The sequence below is a fragment of the Oryzias melastigma genome, linkage group LG19 (genome assembly GCF_002922805.2).
Source record: "Oryzias melastigma strain HK-1 linkage group LG19, ASM292280v2, whole genome shotgun sequence".
NCBI lineage: Eukaryota > Metazoa > Chordata > Actinopteri > Beloniformes > Adrianichthyidae > Oryzias > Oryzias melastigma.
The window spans coordinates 14,316,067-14,340,158 of NC_050530.1; the positions used below are offsets into that span (position 1 = coordinate 14,316,067).

The window sequence follows — 24,092 nt, forward strand, 5'->3', positions numbered from 1 at the left end:
CCTACTTTCAACACATAAATCTACTGTATTGCTGAACTCTTGTCCAAAAATGAATTAATAAACTTGATCCAGACACGTGTGGGAGGAGCCACTGTTCAAATTAAGCCTCATCGCTACATTGAATCATTGACTGTATATCTAATTTACAGTGCTTGCAAGACACAGATAATGTTGAGAAATCAGGTTTATTTATTTGAAAGAGCTCTACAAAACCATTAATAATCCTATCTTTATGTCTGGGTTCATGAGATCATTCAGATCATTTAGTACAGTGAGCTTCACTTTCTACTACAGGAGCTGTGTTTGTATGATGGACGCTTTCAGCGGTACTTCTGTCTCTCTGTGACCCAGTTTGATGACTTGCTGTCCCGCGTTAGTCCGAGGAGGAAAAAAGAAAAACAAGAAAAAATGAGAGAATCTTTTTATTATTGTCCTAAAGCAAAGAAGAAAAAATATTATAAAATTCAGAAGGAGAATGATCGAATTCTCCTCCATGTTGGTTTTGGACTAAATCCGCTGATTAGACTGAGCTGCGCTTCTTCTTCTTCTATTGTCAGTACCAAATACTGAAACATACACATCTACAGTGTCTTCTAGCAGTTGTTAGTGGAAGTTAATAAACGTATTAGTCTATTTATTAAAAAGAAAAACTGGGGCTGTCAACATTAACACGTTAGCGCACGCAAAATTAACGCGTTAATATTTATTAATGCAAATTAATTACACCTCCAACATATTTTTTTTTATTAATACTGAAGAAATAAAAGTATTCAGAGTTCTGCTTATCTTACTTTTGATGTGTTCTGTGCATATAAATTACACCTCTGAGATATCTGGGTTAACACTTCATGAAGTTAAAAATTTCAGATGCTAAAAGGAAGAATATTTTATTTTCTGGCCTGTTTTTGTTCAAAAGCTGCACATTTCCATATAAAATGTTGATTGACAATACTATAAGTCACATATAAAATATATACAACAGATAAGTCACACCTCTGTAACTTCTCTAACTATATAAAAAATGGGACTTGTAACCCGGATTCATGTAAACATTGTATAGGTTTCTACTGTTCTCGTCAAAGAAACAGACCATTAGGTAAAAAATGTATAAATCAAAAGAAAGTTATTTATAGTGTATATATATATTTGATACCATTAGCAACAAGATGGTGAATCCATGAATGAATATGAAAAATAAAAGAATGTAATAAGGCGTTAACTTAAAGAAAGTTATTACCAAAAACTTATATGAAGTAAATGTTAAAAAGAAATCAAAATATTGAGCTTTAAAATGACAAATCTCGAGAAAATTCGCACACATTACAACAAAAGCAAACTATTTACTCCAGTGAGCGGATGAACACATGTAGATATAAAACGGCGGCTTCATTAGATCGATAAGAAAGCTTGTTTCTCTTGAAGTAAGTTGCGAGCTCACGAAGGCTCATTAGGTTTCCTGATGTGACAGAGTGTCCTGGTTCTACTACAGAAGGTTTCGCCGCGATAGCATCATTATGCGACTCTTTGAACGACCCGCCATTGTGACACATTTGTAATCTAAAGTCTTATTCGGAAAATGTGTCATAAATTTGTTTCCACATCAGTGAACTTTATTAGCACAGAAGGACTTTTGCTCCATCAGTACAAAAACTATAAACCTAAATAATAAACAGAGACAATCGCTGGGAAAATTCCCATCTTTGAGTTGTGACACTGTTGAATAATCAACAAAATGAACACAGATCAAAGGCACTACATTCACAGATGAATTATTAATGTGATGCTGTTGGTTTTGCTGTTTCTAAATGTGTTTTGGGTGTTCTCACCACCACGCTCAAAGACTTTTAAATCGCTTCATATGTATTAATGAAAATTGTTCTCCTTTCATCTTTTAATCCTCCTCCTCTGGGTGGGAGAGAAAAAATAAAGAAAAAAGATGACAAATTAATAAAATAAATCATCCTGGTTGTAGCGAAGAGAAGAAAAGAGGTCGACACGTAGGTCGCCGCTCACCTTCAAACGTGCATGTTTGCGATACCAATGAGCTCATTCTCTGCCGCCCTCTCCGTTCAGGTTGGAACATTCGCTCGGGGCATCCTTCAAGTCCGCTACCCCATCTGGCCGCGCTATGGCAGCTTCCTGGAGCATGTGTCTGACGACCGTCACCTGACTGTAGCCACCCTGGAGGAGCATCCCTTTGTCATGGTTGAAAACGTGGACCCGGGAACCGGCACATGTGTGCGCAACACTGTGCCCTGCAGGCGTCAGTCCAACCACACAGAGAGGTACACAAACTCCGCATCGATCTCACACAATCTTAAAATGCAGGTTTCATGCTTTCTGATTCCTCAGAGGTGTCAGTGAGGTGCCTGAGGGGGATGAGCAACATGCAATTCTGATTTTTCGCCGCAACTTTAACAGCTAACATTCAAATTCTGACCCAACTTGAACGTCTAAAATATTCCAAACGCTTTCTGAAAGTTGAACTCTGGCATTCTTTGGAGACTAGACTGCAGCTCTTCCAATGACCTCTTCAGCTTGACCTCCAAAGGAATTGATCTGAATGTGTACAACCTGTGGTTAGGATGGTGTGCAGAACAGAGAGCAGCAAAATGAGATATGATGGAAACGTGTCCAAAAGCAGGTGCATCACAGTTTTCATGGAGACCCCATTTTCTTCATTGGTTCAATAAAATAAAACATTTTTTTAAGACAAGGAAAAAAATAGACAATTTTTCCATGTTTATTGTGGTTTGTATAAAAAAGTGTTGTGACTTTATAGATTTTCCTTGTATGACTGAATTTAAATAACTGCATTCTCTCATGAGCATGGCAGAGGTGTAGAAAATCTTTCAAAAGTAGGCGCGTATATTCTCTTAATCTTACATCACGCTTTCATTGCTTTATCATTAAAAGATTACCTATTTCATAAGTAAAAAAGAAGGCAAATATATAATTAAATCAACAGTCATCTAAGATAAATAAAATGAATAAAACCAATAAAATCAACAAAACTAACTGCAAATGATCAATTTAAATCATATAGCATGCTAGTAAAAAAAATATATATATTATTTTTTTTATTGTAGTTAAAAAAAAAAAAACATGATAGATTCAATATATTTAGGCTACATGCTCATGCACCAATTTGGGAACTTGACAACCATCTTTTCCTCACTTCAAGGCCTCAATTTTTTTAACAAACCTACAGTGCACCTTATTATCGAGAGCACCTTCTACTGTATATGGATTGTTCTGGTTGTGCTTACTGGTATTTTGAGAGGTACGCGGCACTGTTTCAAAATGTTTAGTTGGGTGTTAATGTTAATATGCTAATGCAGCTAATATGCAGCGGAGTTGAGCTTTTTTTTCATGTTATTAGCAAGGTAAAAAGTTAACTTAGTCATGGTAATGTTTACTTAGCGGTTTAGTCTGTTTTTTAACTTGTTGCTAGTAAGGCTGGGTGTTTTTGTGACTATGCTAACAAGGCTAACATGTAGCCGTGCTAGACTGTTTTTTTTTTGTGTTACTAACAAGGTTGGGAGTTAGCGATGTCACAGAAAGATTTGGTTTAGCGGTATCAGTCTGTTTTTTTTACGTCTTGCAAACATGGTTGGGAGTTACAGGTACTATGAATATGCTAATGGTTCTAGCGTGGCTAACTTGTAGCATGTTACAACCAAATTCGAGAATTACCGAGAACACAGTTAATAAAACCTGACTGAAGCTGCGTTTCCATTACACATATGCGTAAAACTTCTAGAACTTCTAAAACGTAAGAGTTCTAGATACTTAAAAAAAATGTTAATTAAAAAAAATTAGAATTATCACAAACCATGTGATTACTCCTTCAAAAACACTGCAACGGATCTCCTGTGGTGCCTAAAGCGCTACAGTGTAGTCACTGTTGATCACATGACTCATTCAATTAAAAAAAAGCGTTCCCATTGCAGTTTTACATTTTAATATCCCTCAAAAACAACCCCTTCCAAGCGCAAAAACTTTCTGTTTGATAAATGCACGTTTTTTTCAAAATTGTTGTGTTTCCATTAAGCAAATTTATTATTGCAAAACCAATTTGTGTATTTTTTATAGTCAATGGAAAAGCAGCTTGACTGACAGACTTATGTCTGACTCTTTAGACTCTTATAGGTGGCCAAGATGCATTGATGTTGACCTTTAATATAACATAATTTCATGAATTAAATTCCAGTGCCCCCTATAGTGTGGAAAATACCATAATCCCACCCCATTTTTATGAGCTGCAGCACTTTCGGAAAGATGTCCTTCAAAGAATGTGAAGTTTTTGGACATTTTGGCAAAGTACTAATAGAAACAAAAGCAATACTTCAACATAAACACAGTTTTTCTCGTAAAAACAAAGCTGGATTGGTTGACAATATTAGGTTATCCGTAGGACTTGCAAACCTTCCATTCCACGAGTCCACCGGTAACTCCTCTGCACAGCAGAGCGTTCTGAAGACAAATGCGACGCCATCTGTCCTACAGACAAAGGCTGAGCCAAACTGGATCGAACATCCATTCCATGCACAGCAGCTTATCTATAACACGCCAAGTGAAAAACAAATCTCAGGTTGTTGTAATGATCCAGTCAAAGTCCTCATGTTGACTCTGACAGAAGCTGGACACATAATGATGCCTGCAAAACCCAGAGTCCAGTTTGTTATAAATAAACATCACCTGGGTTGTAAAATGTGTCGTGCTGCAGCTCATCTGCGCCTCTATTTAACTGATGTCTACACCTGTTAAAGACCAAATGCTTTCTTTATGTTGCATAAAACAGAATAGAAGGAGAGCGTATTTTCTTTGAACAGTACTGTATAATACCTTCCATTTACACTTTTATCAAAACATTTCCAGACCCGCATTGACATCTGCTCTTTCCACGTTCCTGCACTTCAGTTTAGATCATCGCAAACCTCCACACTTCATTAGGCACGGAGTAATTGTGTCTGCTGAGTGTCTGCGCACTTTAAAAACACACCTTTCGTGTCAAACACAGATCGCAGCTTGCAGAAAACAGACATTAAATAGCTATTACCTTCGAGTGCCTGCACCTCATCAGGAACATCTTCATTTGGTTCAAGCAAGTACTCACAGTGCACACAAAATGAGAGCATGTTTACAAAAGTTTGAATGCTTGTCCATTGTTGTTTTTGTAAACATACATTTCTGCATATAAGCTTAACATTATTTTATCTAAAATATTCTATTAATGGCAACTTGGCTGACTTTCAGCTTTTCTGTTTTTGCAGGGATGTTCTGCAAAAAAAAAACCACGGATGAATACTCTGTAATTGGATTTCAAATATTAATTAAGCACTACTAAATGAATCAAAATGTTCCATGTACAAAAGTTAATAGTTTCAGAAGGTAAAACGTGGAACTATGTTCATTAAAAATTCATTGAAAATGGAAACAAACTGTTTACAGCAGAACCAAAACGGTTAAACCGCCTTTAAAAAGACGCGTTCAAGCAACCGTTTTCAATGAAAAGTCTTTGTTAATGTCCGTCTATGCAGGTTTTGAGCTTCTGTGTTCAAAACTCTGGCATTCATGCGTAGCTACTATCTTCGTGCTCTACTAGTGACCTTGTGGTAGAGTGTCCGCCCCGAGACTTGAAGGTTGTGAGTTCAAATCCAGAGTGAGTCATACCAAAGGCTCTAAAAATGTGGCCCACTTGATACTCAGCATTAAGGGGTTGGATTGGGAGGTTGAACCACTAAATGGTTCCAGAGATGATTCTGTCACAGAGAAAACTGTTATATTGATGTGAAGCTGATAGGAAAAATAGCTTTTCTTCACGTCAGATTGAACTAATTCACATCAATTGCATAAATAGTTGAATATCTACAATACATCAAAGACTGTCTTATTTGGATATCATGGCTATTGCCTTGATGTCCATTCAAACAAAATAAAAACAGATCACAAATTATATCTTTTTATGTTTAGTTTTATTACTCCATCATGTGGAGTTATCTTTCATGGATCCCCGAGTTTGTTTTGAAGCATTCATTAAATTCCTCAAGACAACCTTGATGTCTAACCATTGTTGACCACAGATGGGTCCCTCCTTTGCAACATAGTCACATTAAAAAGTGTTATTGAGATGATTACAAAGACAGACCAAAAATCTTCTTACCTCATCAACAGTTTGTTAACATGTTATTTCATGCCATTTGCAGCAGTAGAGGGTAGACTCTAAAATTAAAGCACGTTTTAGAAACATCCATGCTTTTCTTTGAGCTGAAATATTTAAATTAAGTCTAGAACCTGACAGAGCAGAAGCTGCGACCTTTCATTTAAAAAGTTACTTGTCTTGTAACTTGGAGCTCAATTTTTTTTAACAATAGTAAAACTTGGAGTCTCCATGTGATTCATACAATCTGCTCTCCAGTTTTATGTATTTTAATTTTAAAAAAAGATTTTTGCTTTTTTTTTTGAGGTTATGATTATAGGAAGTGAGGGGGTTCTAATGGAACCAAACCACGGACACAAACATTTCTGCCACACCTGTCAAAATAATTGTTAGGGGTGCAAAGAAAAACCCACAAAAAACTTCAGCTGTGGGGTAGATGTTTCAAGATGTAGAATAAGGAGGCACTTGTAAAAAAATTGCCTGCATGGTCGAGTCGCCAGAAGAAATACTTTTTTGTGCAAATGCCACAAAATAGCTCACTTACAATACACCAAACAGCACAGAGACAAGCCTCCAAACTTCTGGAACCAAGACCTTTGGAGTGATGAGACCAAGATTGAACTTTTTGGCCACAACCATAAATGCTATATTTGGAGAGGAGTCAACAAGACCTATGATGAAAATAACACTATTCCTACTGTGAAACACGGAGGAGGATAGCTGACGTTTCAGGGATGTGTGAGCTACAAAGACAGAGGAAAAATGGTTAAAATTGATGGCAAGAAGAATGCAGCACATTATCAGAGGATTCTTGGGGAAAATTTACTCTCTTCAGCTTAGAGGCTGCACATGGGACGCACTTTAGGGGTTTAAGAAAATTTTGATTCAGTGAAATATCGCAATACTTCATTTGCCAATACTTGTATTGATATAAAATGATGCCAAGATGATATTTATTGAATTATGTCCTTGACTGCAGCTGAAAGTGCAAAAAGCTAAATCAGAGTCAGGCAGCTAATGGTCAAAATCGAGCATGAGATCAACTAGAGTGGTCAGGGTCCAGGTAAGGGTCAGGGCAGGCGGCAAACAAGCAGAATCAAATGCAAAGCAGAATCGGGTGAATAGGAGATCAGGTCAGGATGAAACGCTCAGTATGCACGTTAAGTGGCACAAACAATACTTCGCACTGAGTGAGGTTATGTGCGCTGCTTCAGAAACAGGTGGGTGAATGTCAGACTGGAGTCAGGTGAGCAGCATGCAGGGACTGTGTGCTGGGTCTTCTGGGAAGTGTAGTGAGTTCATACTCTGGAGATGACTCCTGCCGGTGACCAGAGGGGGAGACAAAGCTCTGACTGCACTTTACAATTGTGTTTATGTGAAAGGTGTATAAATAATAAAATAAAGTTTTTATTAAGTCACATTAAAAATAAAAAAAGTGAAATTTTGTTTCTGGTACTGTCTGGCGATATATCATAATATGCATTGTATTGTGACATATATATCGCGGTACGTATATCGAGATACGTATCGTATTGACTCTTGCCAATATACACCTCTGACACTCATGGACAATTCAACAGGACAAAAATCCAAAAGAGACTTTAAGCTGTTATTGATGGAAAAGAGGCAAAACAAAATATTAAGATCTGGGGTAAAGTCTGTGTAATTTGGGAAGTTTCTGTTATGATTTAACCCTAGAGCACTATTGCCGGGTGATTTTTCACTCCATAAAAAGTATGTACATGATTTTCAATATGTTGCATTTTTTTTTGTGTCATGGGTCCCTGGGCAAGGTCTCACGTGTCTCAGGAATGGGTGGACCAAAGTCTCCAGTATCCTTATTTATTTAGGATTTTTTTGTTCTCAGATTCCAAATTTTTCTGTAATTTTCAAGTATGTATTTAGGATCTTCCTAAGTTTTTAGTTTACTTTTTTTTTTTTTTTTTTACATAAAGCACAGTTGAAAATAAAATAAACTACTCTAATTTACTATGTTTTGTTTAGCAATTCAGCCATTAACCATGAGGGGAAAGTGTTGTTGTGTTCATAATCTCTGAAAAATAGCGTAGAATTCCTAATTTCTTCCATGAGCACAGCTGTAAGGATATTATATATATTTTTAAATCATGCATTTTCTTGTGACTAAAACACTTTCTGAAAAAGCAGGTCTTAAGAAACACTCAAGCCAAATTTGGTACTTTTACCTCAAAATGCACTATTATTATAACAGACTATACTGCTTGATTTTCTACCAAATAGAGAAACTATTCAGAAAATAGTGGTTCTCATTCATCCAGGTGACACTGTCTTAAAGTTGAATTCTGGCCAGTGATGAAGTCTCAGTGTCGAAACGTTTCAAGAAGGAAGGTTTTAAGTGCAGTTGCCGTGATTCAAGTTCAAATACCCAGAAAATGATACAGAAGTACCAGCATTGCATAACATACTCTAAAAGTACCAGCATTGGAGTCCCCAAAACAAGACACTTCTATTTTTCTGCTTCACAGTCTTCAAGAGAAATCTATCAAACTGTCTCAGTTGTTGAAAGATTCTAAGATTAAAATTCTGACTAAGTCTTCATATAGAAGGACAGCCGGCTTTAGGTTCAGCTGGGAAACTGTTTCTCTGATAAATTGCTTTTTAAAGTCACACATTATCAGCATGTTCAATGTGCAGAAGATTCGTCCCATTTTCTATTCTCAATCAACCTTTTATTCACCTGCACAACAGAAAACAAACAATTAAGTCGACGAATGCTCTCAGCACCGAGTCCATATGCGGGCGTGTCCGCTATGCAGATTGCGGATCTGATCATCTCTGGCACATTAATTATAGAAAGAGATATGGAGCGGCTGTTCTTGGGTGCAATGCCACATTGATTGCCAGTAAAGAAGATTTATCTGTTCGATACAGGGACATCTGTCAAAGCATGGGACAATGTTATCCCGCCGCATGGTTCTCTCTCTTTGACAATTTCTCTTAGCCTGGCGTGTCCTATTTGGAAGGTGACCAACAAACAGGAAGTGGGGAAAGAGTGCGAGAGAGGAGCGCTTATATATAAATCACATAATCTGAGAAGATTCTCCGTAGAGCAGATGTTTGGCATGATTAAAACTTTTTGTCTTGCTCATTAAAACCCCAGCCTTTGGATGGATGATGGCTTCTTTTGCCAGAGGGCTGAGTCCACCTCTGCACTGATTAGGAAGAGGAATTCCTCTCTTCAAATGCTTTTACTCAAAACACTTACAAAAATGCAGGATTTAAATGCAACAAGAAAATATTGTTGAAAAACTCAAATAATATGATGCATAAAAGATGAAAAATATATGAAGAGATCACAAAAACCTTTGAGTCTTTGTTGTTTTTTGTTTAGAGCAGGTTTAATTAGTTTAATGAGACACATGTCTGGTTGCATCTTTGTGTGCTTTCTCTCACCTGACTCATTTATTCTGACACTTTGGATTAAATTTATTATAGTGAACATGTTGTTTTTACCATCATAAATATTAGTGATGGTCAACAGCATTTCCAAATATTTTATAATCTGACTCCTAATCTAACTCTTTGCCCTTTCTCTCCTAGCAGAAGCCTAAATGTTGTTTTTGGTGTTTTTAAAATTTTCTTGAGGCGTTTTTCTGATAATGGAGAACATGCAGTATATAAAGAAAATACATTTAAATTGCATTTCTGTAGCCAAATTATTGTGAAAAAAAGGTTCTTAAAAAAGATTTTTTTTAAGACAGAAAATACTCTTCAGGTTACAATTTTCTAGCTCCCAGCTCTGGGGAGCGGAAGGGGGGCGGGGTTGCTCCAAGCCAATGACTCTGCCCACTACTCAGAGGCAAATTAAGATGAACTACTGCTGCTCTGCAGATACTATGTCCTAGAAAACAACTTATTTTTTTATTATTATTTTGGCTAAAAGCAGCATAATCAAAATCAAAATAACACTGGGAACATGTATTGTATTTCATAGCTATGCAGCGTTCTCCCGTTTTTTTCGCGGTTTTACGTATTCGCTGATTCTTTTTTCAGTCACATGGCAGTTTTGGTTCGTCGCAAAAACTTTGACAACTCAAAACGATTTCATGAAATTTTTGCGACCCCTGCATGTAGAAATTCCAAAAAAATCCTGCTATGCAGAAGACGATTATCGCTGAGGATAATTATCATTCAGAGCAGGTGTTAATTGTTTGATGAAGGAGGAGGTTTAGAAGCATGTTTAGAAGTTTTTTTTGAGGAGTATGGAGCAGTAACAGACATTTGGTAGTGGGGGTGGGGTGAGTTGGGGATGGACGGGGGATTGGGGGTGGGTGTCTCTCTATTCGCGGATTTGGCATACTCGCGGAAGTCTCTGGTACCTAGCCCCTGTGAATAATGGGAGAGTATTTTACTCCCTTTTAAAGTTGTGTTTTGTTTAATGTTGTATTCGTTGTTGTATGTATGATTTTTTTTTCATGCTACAGACACACCGGGCATACTTCTACTACGTAATGCGCATACTTCTTCTTATGCTACTGTTTACTAGCGCATGTTCGCCACCTACAGTTGAAAGAGGCTCAGCGCGAAATATCAAAGGGGTGAAAATCTTCTTTCTTTCACAGTCCGATTCGATATATGAAAGACTTGCTGTCATAAAATTTCTCCTCCATGATCCATTCACAAATGGATGACTTAAATGACTTAAAAAAATAGTTACAATACTTTAAATTCATATAAATTAAATGCAACCTCTTCTAGCTGACTAACCTAACTCTAAAAGAGTTTGTATCTCAAACACATTTTTAAATAAAAAGTTCATTAATTCTCATGTCACAGCTTTGATTGTGGAGCACTAGTGCAACTTAAAGACACTTGCTAATGTGGTTTTAAGGTTAATTAAAGTGTTTTTCTCATTTAGGTGTAACCACATTGAACCAGCTTTTATTCTTTATATCATTTTCGTATTGTGTTTCATATGTGAGAATACAATTAATTTTCCTTTTCTGTCATGATTAAAAACATAATTAAGGTTTGCGGTTATTATCATCTAATGTTTGTTTGGCTCTGAAGAGGAACATCTTACTCTGGAATCACATTTTTAACTAAATAAATGAGGTTAAATGGACCCCTTTTTGTTAATGAATGCATACAAACAGAATAAATTTAGTTTTCCCCTCTTTTTGTGAAGTGATTTGATACCTCCCATATCACATTCCTCCTGCATATTTTCTAAACTTTAGTCTCTTCCCTCTCAGGGTTTACCTGGACCTCCGCTATGAGCTTTCTGTCAGCTTTTCACCTGAGAATCTTCATCTCTATGGTCCAGCTGCCTCATCCTCTCCTCCACGCTGCGCCAGTTTTTGGGCAGTTTGTGGAGACCACACAGCGTAGCATAAATGCCGCGACTCCCCGGAGGACGCTGCAGCATGTATAAACACAGGACGACCCAGTTTGAGCCGGTTTTCGTGTGCACCGGCAAATTGCTAGCGGAGTGTGTATAATGACGACAGGTGGCCGACTCCTGCAGCAGTTAATTAACACTGAATTTATCAGAATTAGATCCCCATGAAAGAAAAAGCTGTCAGAGTACAATTCATTTTTTTGTGTAAATGAATGCACGCGGTTAAAAAAAAACAACAATCTGTTAGTCTAAATTACTTGAAAGAATTCCTTAATTTACTCCTCTGCTCTTGTTTTGTTGTTTCTCATCATTTTTAGAGCGACTCATTTAAACTTATTTACCTAAATCTAATTTTTTTCAGTTTTTGTGTTTCTGAGTTGTACTCTTTTACACCATTTTCTTCTTTCTACCGTCTTCCTCTACACCCCATTAAGTAGCGAGGCCACAGAGTGGAAGCGAGTGTCCCACAGATCCTTTAATAAACTCTGATTATAGGCCATCAAGGTCACTCAGCCATGTGCTGTGGCCTTTGTTACACTCCACAAAGGTGTATTTCTGCATGGTTACAATTTTCAGGTCTCTCCTCCATCGCTCCAAAAGACACCTACATTGATTTTAGCTAATGAACCTGCAACTGGCTGCCCTTCACAAAGCTTTCTGCTTTACTTTTAGAGTTAAACACCGGCTTTTGCTCCTAAAGCTCCCAGAGAAGAAGTTATTCATGTTCAAGATGCTAAAAAATAAATATTTTTATCACTTTTTTTTTCTCTTTGCAGCGTTTTTGGCCAAACGGAGTCCTACACCAAATTATGCTGCAAGGGTTTCTGCATAGACATTCTCAAGAAGCTGTCCCGAACCATCAAGTTCTCCTTTGACCTTTATTTGGTTACCAATGGAAAACACGGCAAGCTGGTCCATGGAGTTTGGAACGGCATGATCGGGGAGGTGAGGGGGGCACAGCTGTTTCAGCCAAGATGCAAAAAAAAGAAAGACTTTCAGAAGTTGATAGAAGTAGTTGCATGCACCTTTTTTGTCATTGCAAGTCTGGTCGGAAGAAACCTGTTTGGGTAATTTGAAAACTGAATACGACCAGTGGAGAGCAGATGTTTGCATAAAATGTGTGCACACTGCCAAACAGCTTCAGTATTTTTAGGCTCCAACTGGTTTTTCAAAAAGTTAAAGTATAAAAAAAATAAAGAAAGAAAAACTCAAATGATAAATCTATCTCTGGCCCAAACGATGCTCCATTTACAGGAAATTAGTGCATTCAAGTTAGCAGCAAAAAAAGGGATTTTATTTAAAAACTGCTTTATTCCTTTTTGGCTTTAAAAAAAGTAAAGAAAGTTTATTTTTTGTCTACAAAAAACAAACAAAAAAAACTCCACTCCACCTGCACTGGGGAAACTATGTTACTACAGACAAGTCTATACCATACACACACACGAAGGGGAGCCACTAAATATTTTAACCAATCCAGCTATAACTATTAAATAAAAAAATAAATAAAATAAAAGAATGAACTAACACAGTCTACATCATATTTAAATCTCCAGCATAAATAAATAAATTACTTTTGACAAAATAATGACTTTGTATCTCCAGAATGGTTTGCCCCAGTTTTTTTCTTGATTAACGGCTGTGAAAACAAATAAATAAATGAATAAACCGTTTTCTAATTAAAACTAAAGAAAGATGTGTGCACCTATTATATATATATATATATATATATATATACACTAAGCGGTGGTGATCCTAATCAAACTAATAAAATTAATATTTTTCACAAAAGTAAAAATAAAATTTCCACTGTTCCACCATCATATGGATGAAAAATATTTGCATCCAAAAAGTCTGAATAAATGAAAAACAATTAAACTAAAATATGATTCAGTGTTTTCAACTCAAATGCACATAAACATTCACTGCAAAGATTTTGTCTTTTTAATTCAGAGTAATTGTGTTTTTATAGAGTTTTATAAAGTTTGTGTATGCTCTAAAGCAGTTTTGGAGTATTTTAGGCTCCATCACTTCATAATAGAAATATCTGGATCATAGCTGCTGGCTTCAGGTCTGATTGTTTGGTGCTGATGTGCTGCCATCACACTGTGGTGGTTTTTCATTGGAAACCTTCTCTGGTTTCAGCAGCGTAACTCTGTGAACCATAAACCGACAGACAGAACTTTAACAGATGACAATTTGAGGGCGGTGATACTTCTCCATGTCATCTTTACCTCTTTCAGGAAATAAAAGCTCCTTTTCTTTAGGGTTTTGGAGACAGAAAAGGTCCAAAAACATTAATTTTGTGTAACAAAATCCTTTTTATTGCATAATGAGTTTCTCTTGTAGAGGTTTAAGAAACCAAAGAATTCTACTCTTACCAGTCAAAGTTTAATATATTTTGCGAAAATATAATTTTTTTAGAATTTAAAAAATTTGGCATATTTTCCCTCATCTAGTCATGAAATCAACAATAATGTCCCATGACGATCATCTTTTGATGTTTTAAAGCCTTCCCAGTGGTCTTTTAATTATAATTATGCCATTTTAAGGCAAACGCCTTACATCCAACAGACTCGGCTGTTCACAGAACTGATAATTTCTGTTTATGACACTCTTATGTGTAAATCATTGAGTTTTTTTTGTGTTGGAAACTCTCAATACATTCACAAGTTCTTGCTCACAACAGCCAGGACATATATAAAACAAATTAGGTTATGTATTCAAGTCATTATGAATCCAGAGGAAAACAAAATGCAGTATTAAAAAAAGGTTGTACTTTATACTGGGAGGGTCACAAGCTCCATTTTGATGCATCCACTTGTAGACAACTAATGAAGTACTGCCGCTCTGCAGAAACTATGTCCTAGAAAACAAAACAGTTTTATTGATTTCAGCTAAAAACAGCAAAATCCTAATTAAAAGACCACTGGGAACGCTTTTAAAACAGATCAAAGGATGATTGGACTGGGACTCTAAGAATAAAAGGAAAGTTTGTCACGCAAGCACAACCATAAATTTTTTTTTTTGTAGTGTTGTTATAGCACCTTGAAATATATAAAATGGCATTATTGATCAATTTTTACTGAACATAAAACATGTTCTATTCAGGTTTAAACAAATTAAAGCAGATCTGCTAGAAAGACTCCGTAGTAAAGATGGTTTCTTTGAGAACTTCTTATGTAGGTCAGTGGTTTGCTGTCACTTATACTGTCTAGATATAAAAAAAAAAAATCATAAAGTTTTTGTTCACTATTTCAGCCACAGCTGCTCCTGAAAGTGTAAAACCCTGAGCAGGTGTTCTTCAGAGGACTTTTCTTGGTAGCGTCTCTTCGCCTGCAGGCATTCTGCTGCTGTAACCGTTTTGTTTATGTACAACATTTATAAGCCACTTTGGAAAGGAGCAATCTCAAGATGCAACATTCTCTGCATATGCATTTTAATATTACAAGACACATTTATTTTCCCTTTGGAGACCCAGCTATTAAATCATGTCTGTATGTTGTAATATATAGTGGGAAGTTTTGCTGCTTGTGGTTTCATGGATGAAAGTTTTAGTTAGAATAAGTCAATTTAGTAAAAGAAACAGGAGTAATTCTTGTCTTTATGTTAGTTTTTTCTTCTTTTCTCAGGTTGTGTACAGACGAGCCGACATGGCCATTGGCTCCTTAACTATTAATGAAGAGCGCTCTGAAATTATCGACTTTTCTGTGCCGTTTGTTGAGACGGGCATCAGCGTGATGGTAGCGCGCAGCAACGGAACGGTATCCCCGTCTGCTTTTCTGGGTAAGAGACAAAGTCTGGCCTTTTCACATCCCTTCCTATGGCCTACTTACAAATGTGGTCCCAGCAGAAAACTGCTCAAAAAGCTTCAACACTGATAGCTGTAGCCTGCCAATTAAATCCACCCTGAAGGCACTCGCCTAAATCCAAAACACCGACCACTACTCGAAATCCTCCACATACTATTTCTTTGCTATGACTGACTTATCTATGAAGTACGTCTTCACTGTCTGTTCTGTCCAGAGCCGTACAGTCCAGCAGTTTGGGTCATGATGTTCGTGATGTGCCTGACCGTGGTGGCGGTGACCGTCTTCGTGTTTGAATACTTCAGTCCGGTTGGCTACAACCGCAGTTTAGTGAGCGCCAAAGGTGAGTTATATTTTCCTTTTTTGTAGTTTTATGAATGAGAAACATTAAATTAAAACTAAGTTAAAAACTACCAGTAAAGTATTGCCACATACTCTGTTTTCAAAATATAAAGACATTTAAAGGTACTTAATTGTATGGCTGCCATAAACGATTATTTTAATAGTTAACTAATCACCAATTATTTTGTCCGATTTGTCGACTAATCGGCTCATGCCCAATGTTTATGTAACCGGCTAAAATACTGTTTAAATGCCAAATTAGCATAAAAACTGAAGGAGAAAAAAAAGCATTGGTTAGCTAAAACATCTAACATATTAGCTAAATTAAAAAACAACCTTAAAAAAAATCATAAATTGGCCAAATAGCTAGCATGTAGCTGAAAGATTAGCTAAACTCCAAGTTAGCCTTAAAAGAAAAAAAGAAAAAAAAAACTAAATTAGCCATACCTCAATTAGTTATACTCCAAATTTGCCTAAAAAACATTAAAAAAATCTTAAATTAGCCAAAACAGCTAGCATGTAGCTGAAATATTAGCAAAACTTCAAAATAGCCATAAAACAAACAAAAAAACTAAAGTAGCCAAAATAGCTAGCTTGTAGCTGAATTATTAGCTAAACTAAAAAAAAAGCATAAAAGCATAGTCCAGAAATCTAGCAGAATACAATTAAAACTTTCACCTTTACTACACTCTGACTCCATATAATATAAAATAACGACTAATCGACTATTAAATCAGTCGTTGACAATTTTAATAGTCGATTAGTCGTCGATTAGTTGACTAATCGTGGCAGCCCTACTTATTTGTACTAAAAAACGTGTAAATTCTCATCAAACTGAATTTCACACCGCTTCTGCCTGATTTTGAAAAACTTGCCATTTCCCAAAGAGTTTGAGGCTAATCAAACCCAGAGAGCAGCACCAGCAACACAATGTTTCAATGCCTGAAAGGTCACTTACAATTTTTAATTAGCATTCCAGGCTTCACAAATCACAGTGTGATTGATGGCGGTGGCACCCTTCTTTGCAGCGTATAGGCAAGGGTAACAAACAGGCTGAGGTAGCAACATTTTCAACAACCTTTCAATAATCAAATGCAATAGTGTACGTTTATGGTCTAAAATAAAGCATTTTTTGTGTTTAGATTTCCTCATCCTTTTAGTTAGTTTTTTATTTAATGTTTTCTATAAGTATACATGTCTGAAAAAGCTTAACGTTTCAGATTTTGTTACGGTTGGGCAAACAGGAGGAAACCCAGATGCAGGAAGGACTCGAAATCAGATGGGAAACGGTGGAAAGGATTTAATAGCACTCCAAAACATAGAAAGCAAACAGGACTCTGCGACAGAGAAACACCAGAAAACCATAACTTAAATACCTGAAACACTAATGAGAAAATAATATGCAGCTGAGGCAATCAGGTCAGAGCAAGGGAGGAGGGGCAACCACTGCTGGACGTAACAGATTTATCTGGAGTATGCTCCCTGCATGGGACATTTTCACACCTGTTCAGTCTGCATCAGAATTAGTTTTTCTTCAAATAGTCTCAAATCTTGGGGCACATCTGAATGATTATCTGGACCATTCCACTGCTGCTCGAACCATTGGTGTCAGTGGAATCCACCTGATTACTGTGGGAAACGCCTATTCCCAAACCTGATCCCATTTGAAGGAGCGGTGGCTGAATGATTGACACAACACGTGATTCTGCACAACAAAACTGAAGCTTGAAACTGGTTGGGCAAATTGACTGGAGTTTGGAAAATGGGCAATGATGTGATACAAAGGATAGTGAGAGTGTTGTTGAGTCTACCCACAGGTCTATTCACCTACAAATAAAAAGATAAGGCACCAAAATCAAAGCTACCAAATGGAAAATTGTTCCCCTTTGGAACCAGTTTCTAGTGGTCATTGGAGGAACTGCAGCAAGTTTAAGTTTGCTAAAAATTCATGAATGTAACTTTGAAACAGGTTTGGCACAACTGAAGAAAATGTTAAGTTCTTATCTTTCTATATCAAGTCTGAACCCACAAAAAAGTCTTTTTCCAGTCGTCCATGAAATCCTCCATGAAAATCAGGACAATTTCTCTGAAAAGTATAACTCATTTCTCTCTGTTCTCAGCTCCAGGCGGACCAACCTTCACAATTGGAAAATCGGTGTGGCTTTTGTGGGGCATTGTCTTCAACAACTCCGTCCCCATTGAAAACCCCAAAGGAACCACCAGTAAAATCATGGTTCTGGTCTGGGCCTTTTTTGCTGTCATCTTTCTGGCTTCGTACACCGCCAACCTGGCGGCTTTCATGATACAGGAACAGTACATCGACACAGTGTCAGGCCTCTCCGACAAAAAGGTATGAGACCAATGAATCATGTAGTCTGTGTGGGTCAAGATGTTTATTTAAATGTTTACTGTTTTCTTCAAATTGCATCGACTTATGTACCATTAGCGCTAGAGTCAGAAATGCGGTAGAAAAAGCCTCCTGGGTCATATCCAGCGAAAGGATTCTGTTATGAATGTCTCTGTCCTTTTCCTAACAGCAGGAGGCCCAGTGGTATGAATGATTAATCAATTACTGCTGTCTGCCAACACAGATCGCGTCTGACTCTTAACTTGTCCTGTCAGTATTTCAAGTCTGTCCATCAATATTCCCCCGTGTTGTCTTCATCCCTCACTCTGTTTGAACAAGATCACAAAATGTCAAATGGTTTAAAAAAAAAAAAAATGTCAAAAGCACAGAGGAAGACAACACCTGCGCTGGTTCTTTAGACTGTAAAGTCTGTGCATCTAACCGACAAAAAAAGCTTTCAAAGGAGCTCAACTGGATACCATTTTATTTTTATCGCACAGCAAAGGCTGGCCTCAGTTTTCAAGTTAAGAGTACGTTCAATACTTTACCTGTGCCCAGAAAAAACATAGGAAAGGTCATTAGTGGACTAAACCTAACAAACATGCATAACTTTTACAAGAAAAAGTATTCCAGCTATGATGGAAATAAGTCAAAGCTCAATCCTAGTAGTTCTGGGGACATCCTGACCAAAATCTAATTATCCGTGACTGGAACAGGCTCAATTAGAGACAGAACATGAACTTCGGGAGCAGTACAATGCACCAATAGGAGCTGAAACTCTCCTATGATTTCCTATTTTTTCCAAATAACTGAGTAACATGATACAGCTTATGGATTCTGGCAAAAATGAAGGCTCCACTAAACCTTGATAAAAGGGATTTCATAAAAAGGCGAAAACATAACAGTATTTGGTTTGGGTTGACAGTGTTTTAGGGCTTTTTATGGCTTTCAAATTTACAGATTTGACTGAAAGTCCAACTGTTCCATGACAGATTATCAAAGCTTTTTCTAACTGGAAAAATAGCTAATAAACAATTCTCCAACCAACTGTACCATCCAGACTGATTAAGTCTTAAAGTCAACACGTGGGTGAAAAGGGAGACTATAGGTAGTGACAGTCCAATGTGAACACTGTGAGCTAAGAAAGCATTCTTGAACGCACAACACAGGTTGAAGTAAAGCATGCTGGGGTGGCAGCCCAACCCCCTTTCTCATGAAGTCACTTGTTCATTCCCCCCCTCCACCACAGTTAAGCTACATTCACACCGGGCATGTAGTATGCGTTCAACAACGCATTAAACATTGTTTTATGAACGCGCTTTCAGCCGGTGGTGTTCACCAGACGAGTTCTGGACAAGCAAGGAGACTCTTCATCTGTGTTTCTACTTTTTACTTGTCCATGTCTGACACCTGTGGTTAAAGTCTTGGTACGAAATGTCGTGAATCTCGTGAATCTCAGGCTTTTTCTTTTACAGCACCTTATAGATTTTATATTATATTTTGATATATTCTGGCCGGGCAGAAAATTTGCAATTTGTTAATTTCTCCTACATGATCATGTTTACAACGGCTGGCACCTCCATGTTTTTAACACTACCCATATGTCACTGCCAAGTCTGCCCTGATTGGTCAAAATTCAGCTATTTGACAGTTGAAGTTTCAGCGTTCAGTGAACGCCTGGTTTGAACGGACTCAAATCTTGTGTGAAGAATTTTGAACCCCGAAACACGCGTTTATGGGAGTCTATATGGACTTCTCAATGAAAGTAGGCACTTGAATGCGACTTCCTGCAGCTGGTGTGAATGTAGCTTAAGACATGTTTTAACGGGACTTCAGCTCAACAGTTCTTTTTTTTGCAGTTATTAAAAAAAAAGTTAAGATTGACCTTTTCTTGGTTATTGATTGAAGTATTTCCTACACAAAGACTGTAAATTGCTTTCACCATTACTGCATTCGTCATCCAGTCTTAACTTTGTCCTTCTAAAGGTTTTGGACTTGAACAAACCTGATGATTTGAAATTCAAAGTTGTGTTTATAAAGTCTGCAAAACGGCAAATATTTATATTTCTCAGTTAAAAAACTAGTTTCAATGAGATGTTCTGCTCTAATGCACACATGTATTTGGTACACTTGCTGAGACAAACTAACAGGCTAGATTGTGGTCTAATGAATCATTAGAAGTCTGTAACTCTTGGTTTGTAGTTGAAGTTATTATAAAGCACACGTTCAGTTCATGTCCACTCACATGATGATTGGTCCATTCATTTCTGCTGAGCTCCAAAGGTCAACGCCATAACCACGATGGATGGTTCTACTCTGGTGTAATTGAGCTCCAACAGACATACTTCTGTGTCATGTATGGGAACGTAAACCCTGATCAGGCACAGATTGAACTGGATTAGGATCATCTGTGTGCAATGAAATTAATCAAACAGATGCATGTTGACTGATGTCAGATTTAATCAAGACGAGGTGAGAGAATGGTGGACAGCCCATTTATTCAGCTCTGATTTTAGCTTGTGATTACATCAAGTTTTAAGATTTTGACATCCTTTCAGCTTCCTGTCCTTGTTTCAGTTTTTCTTCCACTTTTACTTTAATTTTTTTTAAACAACTGCCCTATTTTGCCTTTGTTTCTTCATATGTCTGATTTTTCTCACATTTACCCCCTCCCTTCGTCTTCTGCCTCCTTGCAGTTTCAAAAGCCACAGGAGCATTACCCTCCTTTTCGCTTCGGGACGGTCCCAAATGGGAGCACAGAAAGGAACATACGCAGCAACTATCCAGACATGCACACGCACATGATGAAATACAACCAGAAGGGCGTGGAGGAAGCGCTGCAGAGCCTCAAAACTGGGTACAGATTTGATCAGATTTCAGCTGCGTGGCATGATAATGATTCAAGAGTTATATTTAACCTGGACACATGAGATGACACAGCAGCAGTGATCAAATACAGCAGGGAGAGGATTTTTTTTTTTATGTTTTGCACCTATTTTTGAACTGGGTCATTGTGATGAATTTATTTTTAGACCTAAAAACGTGTCTTGTGCTGCTTAAGTTGTTTTTAAAAGCGACTGTCAAACACTTCTTTCTCATTAAGATTCAGGACTCTGTCTTTCAGTATTTGAAGATGTATTTTTGGACATCAAACAGCTCGTGTTTTACATTTTTTTCTGCCTTTCTTGTGCCAATATGTAAAATCAAGAGACTTGAATGTCAGTCCATCAGTGAGATCATCCTGAAAGTGTCCCATTTTAATTTCTGTAATTATTTGACAAGGATTAATTTGGCAAAGACATTTATTTCAGTGTAAATTAGGACTATTTATCGGATTAGTGATTTATGTTTTGGGAGAAGTTGCAAAATAAATACTTGTTTGCAGGAAACTGGATGCCTTCATCTATGATGCTGCAGTTTTGAACTACATGGCGGGCAAAGATGAAGGGTGCAAGCTGGTGACGATAGGCAGTGGGAAAGTGTTTGCCACCACAGGGTACGGCATCGCCCTTGAGAAAGACTCTCGCTGGAAACGACCTATTGACCTGGCACTGCTACAGTTCCTTGGAGATGGTGAGCAAAGATCTCTGTCTCAGTCTGGCCTTTCGTCCTTAAGGGTATCTGTACTTCATCCACTTCCTGTTAAGTACTTGAATCAAGTGCAATCACGGAAAATGGATAATTGAATACGAGATCTCTCTGCCAATCAACTGAAGCACCCCATTTTGGGAGTCAAGCACACATTATTTTGATACTTCTTGGTAAAACCTGCGACTTTGGTATAAGAAAAATATCCACCATGGCATACACGTGTTGCTATTGGTTCCTACAACAGAAAAACTCAAAATTCAACCGTGTCGTTTGACAGATTTCTGCGAGATGAAGACAGAAAATGATGGATCGCCAGTCAAACGTGGACGGCGGCGGCCTACAGATGTCAGCAGACTCTGTATTGAACATTTTGTGTTAGATTGGCCTGTAGCTACATATTTGATTTGTCTTAAAAGTGATACATATTCACTGCCTTTGTCATTGCGTTACATTTGAAAGAGTGTCGGCTCTGTAAGAAGAGGCTACAGGCATTGGTAAAACTGTTGAAACTGTTGCAGAAAGTTGAATGGACACGAAAAAAGATCGACATGACAAAGATCTGTGGCGGCAACGGTGCGTTTGACTCCCAAAATTGTGGAGAGGGCGCTGAGACGTCACGTGTGAGGGGTCCATATAAAACTGAAAATGATCAGATGAAATTCTGACAAACAAACTGGATCATCATCATCACTGTTGGGTCTAAAGTTTTGACCAACAGACTGAAAAGAGACTGAAAAGAGGATTGGATATACGATGATGGATGTATGATCTTTATTTGATATGTTTTTTTGACTTGTTGGTGTGATTTGCACTTCAGGGCCACCGTAGCAAAACTAGCACATGTTTAGACGTGACGTTTTAACTTGTTTTAGAATACTTAGTATTTTAGATACTAGATTTGTACCCATCTTGATTCCTTTTTAAGATATTTCTTTGTTGGTTGTGTTTTTTTGGCACTTATGTTTTATTTTATCATTTCTCAGAAGCCTTTTCAAAGCTCTCCAGCTCTTAATTTCTATGTTAAAAATCTTCAGGAGACACGGAGCGATTGGAGACAGTCTGGCTGTCTGGTATCTGCCAGAATGAGAAAAATGAGGTGATGAGCAGCAAGTTGGACATTGACAACATGGCAGGTGTCTTCTACATGCTCCTGGTGGCTATGGGTCTGAGCATGCTGGTTTTCGCGTGGGAACATCTGCTCTACTGGAAACTAAGACACTCCCTCCACAAGTCCGACAAAGTGGACTTCCTGTTGGCCATCAGCAGGGTAAGAGTTGTATATTCTTCATTTTTAGGTTTAATCACACTAAATTGCTAACTTGTGTGAGAAAGTGTTGGTGATGGGTCACAATTTGTTGCTTTTAGACACATTTTTAAATACATATGCTATATTACATAGTAATACCTTAAGGTAATAGTAAATTGAATATTTGTGCATCTATTACTTGGTTTTATTTTGTGTTAGTAGATGAATGCAGTGAATGACAAAGTGTTAAGAAGAGGTAAACAATTCAAAGTGGCAGCTTTAATTCAGATGTCTACTTAGCATGCAGCTTTAATTGCCAACATTACTTTGCAATTAGTCAAGGTCATTACACAACATGTTATTCTGGTTGTGTGAAAATACATTTATAAAGACAAACAGCTTTGGCTGCAGTTACAGCCAGGAAAATGTCAGTGGAACCCGGCCCTCTCTGCTGTGTAATTACACCATTGTGCCTGAATGTGGATTTTATCAGATTAACGGCTAAATGAATATCTGATCATTAATCCTTATGGGGCAGCCCCAAGGACCAAATTAAATTTGGCTCTTTCAGGATCGCTCATCCAACTGTAAGCAGGGAGAAGTCATGGGATTTGGCTCATTGTTCGTCCATGCAGTTGGAGACAGTTTGTTCTGAAAGGGACTCTGTGTGTCATGTGCATTTATTGGGGCAATCCCTTCAGCTAAATAGTTTCCCTTTGACTCTCTGGGGATAAAGAGTAAATGAGTGCCTGAGATTTACCATAATGCTAAGAAGTGTTTTTTTTTTAGTCAGGTATTTAGTATACTGCTAGTGGGGTTTTAATTACTCGTAACTGCATTCACACCGAACGCGATTCACATATTTAAATTGGGTACCTCTTCTTTGACACGCATCAAATTCGTATCTCAACGCTTGTCTAAAAAAGTGTCCATAAACTAGATGTGTGGAAGGAGCTGCCACCTAAAGTTTTTAGTCTCATTACTACCAAAGAGTACTTTATAATACATGGAAGACACGGATGATGCTGAAAAATCAAGTTTATTTATTTTGAAGAGCTCTACAAAAGCATCGGTAATCACGTCTCCATGTCTGAGATCACTCAGAGACTCTACCAGTACGGCACTTTCATCTCTCCGTGACCCAGTTTGATGACTTGCTGTCCCCCGAAAGTCCCACAAGGGAAAAAATAAAAATAAAAACAAAAATTTGACTTTGT

The 24,092-nt window shown here is 37.5% G+C and overlaps 1 protein-coding gene across 1 annotated transcript in view; it reads left to right on the plus strand.

Moving 5' to 3' along the window:
• Positions 1-24,092, plus strand: part of LOC112154559 (glutamate receptor ionotropic, NMDA 2C) — a 74,427-nt gene that overhangs the window by 46,790 nt on the left and 3,545 nt on the right. The window contains exons 8-15 of the mRNA XM_024285589.2: positions 2,074-2,285; positions 12,320-12,488; positions 15,173-15,326; positions 15,567-15,692; positions 17,812-18,041; positions 20,735-20,895; positions 21,424-21,611; positions 22,664-22,896. Coding sequence (XP_024141357.1) covers positions 2,074-2,285; positions 12,320-12,488; positions 15,173-15,326; positions 15,567-15,692; positions 17,812-18,041; positions 20,735-20,895; positions 21,424-21,611; positions 22,664-22,896 — 1,473 coding nt within the window. The remainder of the gene's footprint in view (positions 1-2,073; positions 2,286-12,319; positions 12,489-15,172; positions 15,327-15,566; positions 15,693-17,811; positions 18,042-20,734; positions 20,896-21,423; positions 21,612-22,663; positions 22,897-24,092) is intronic.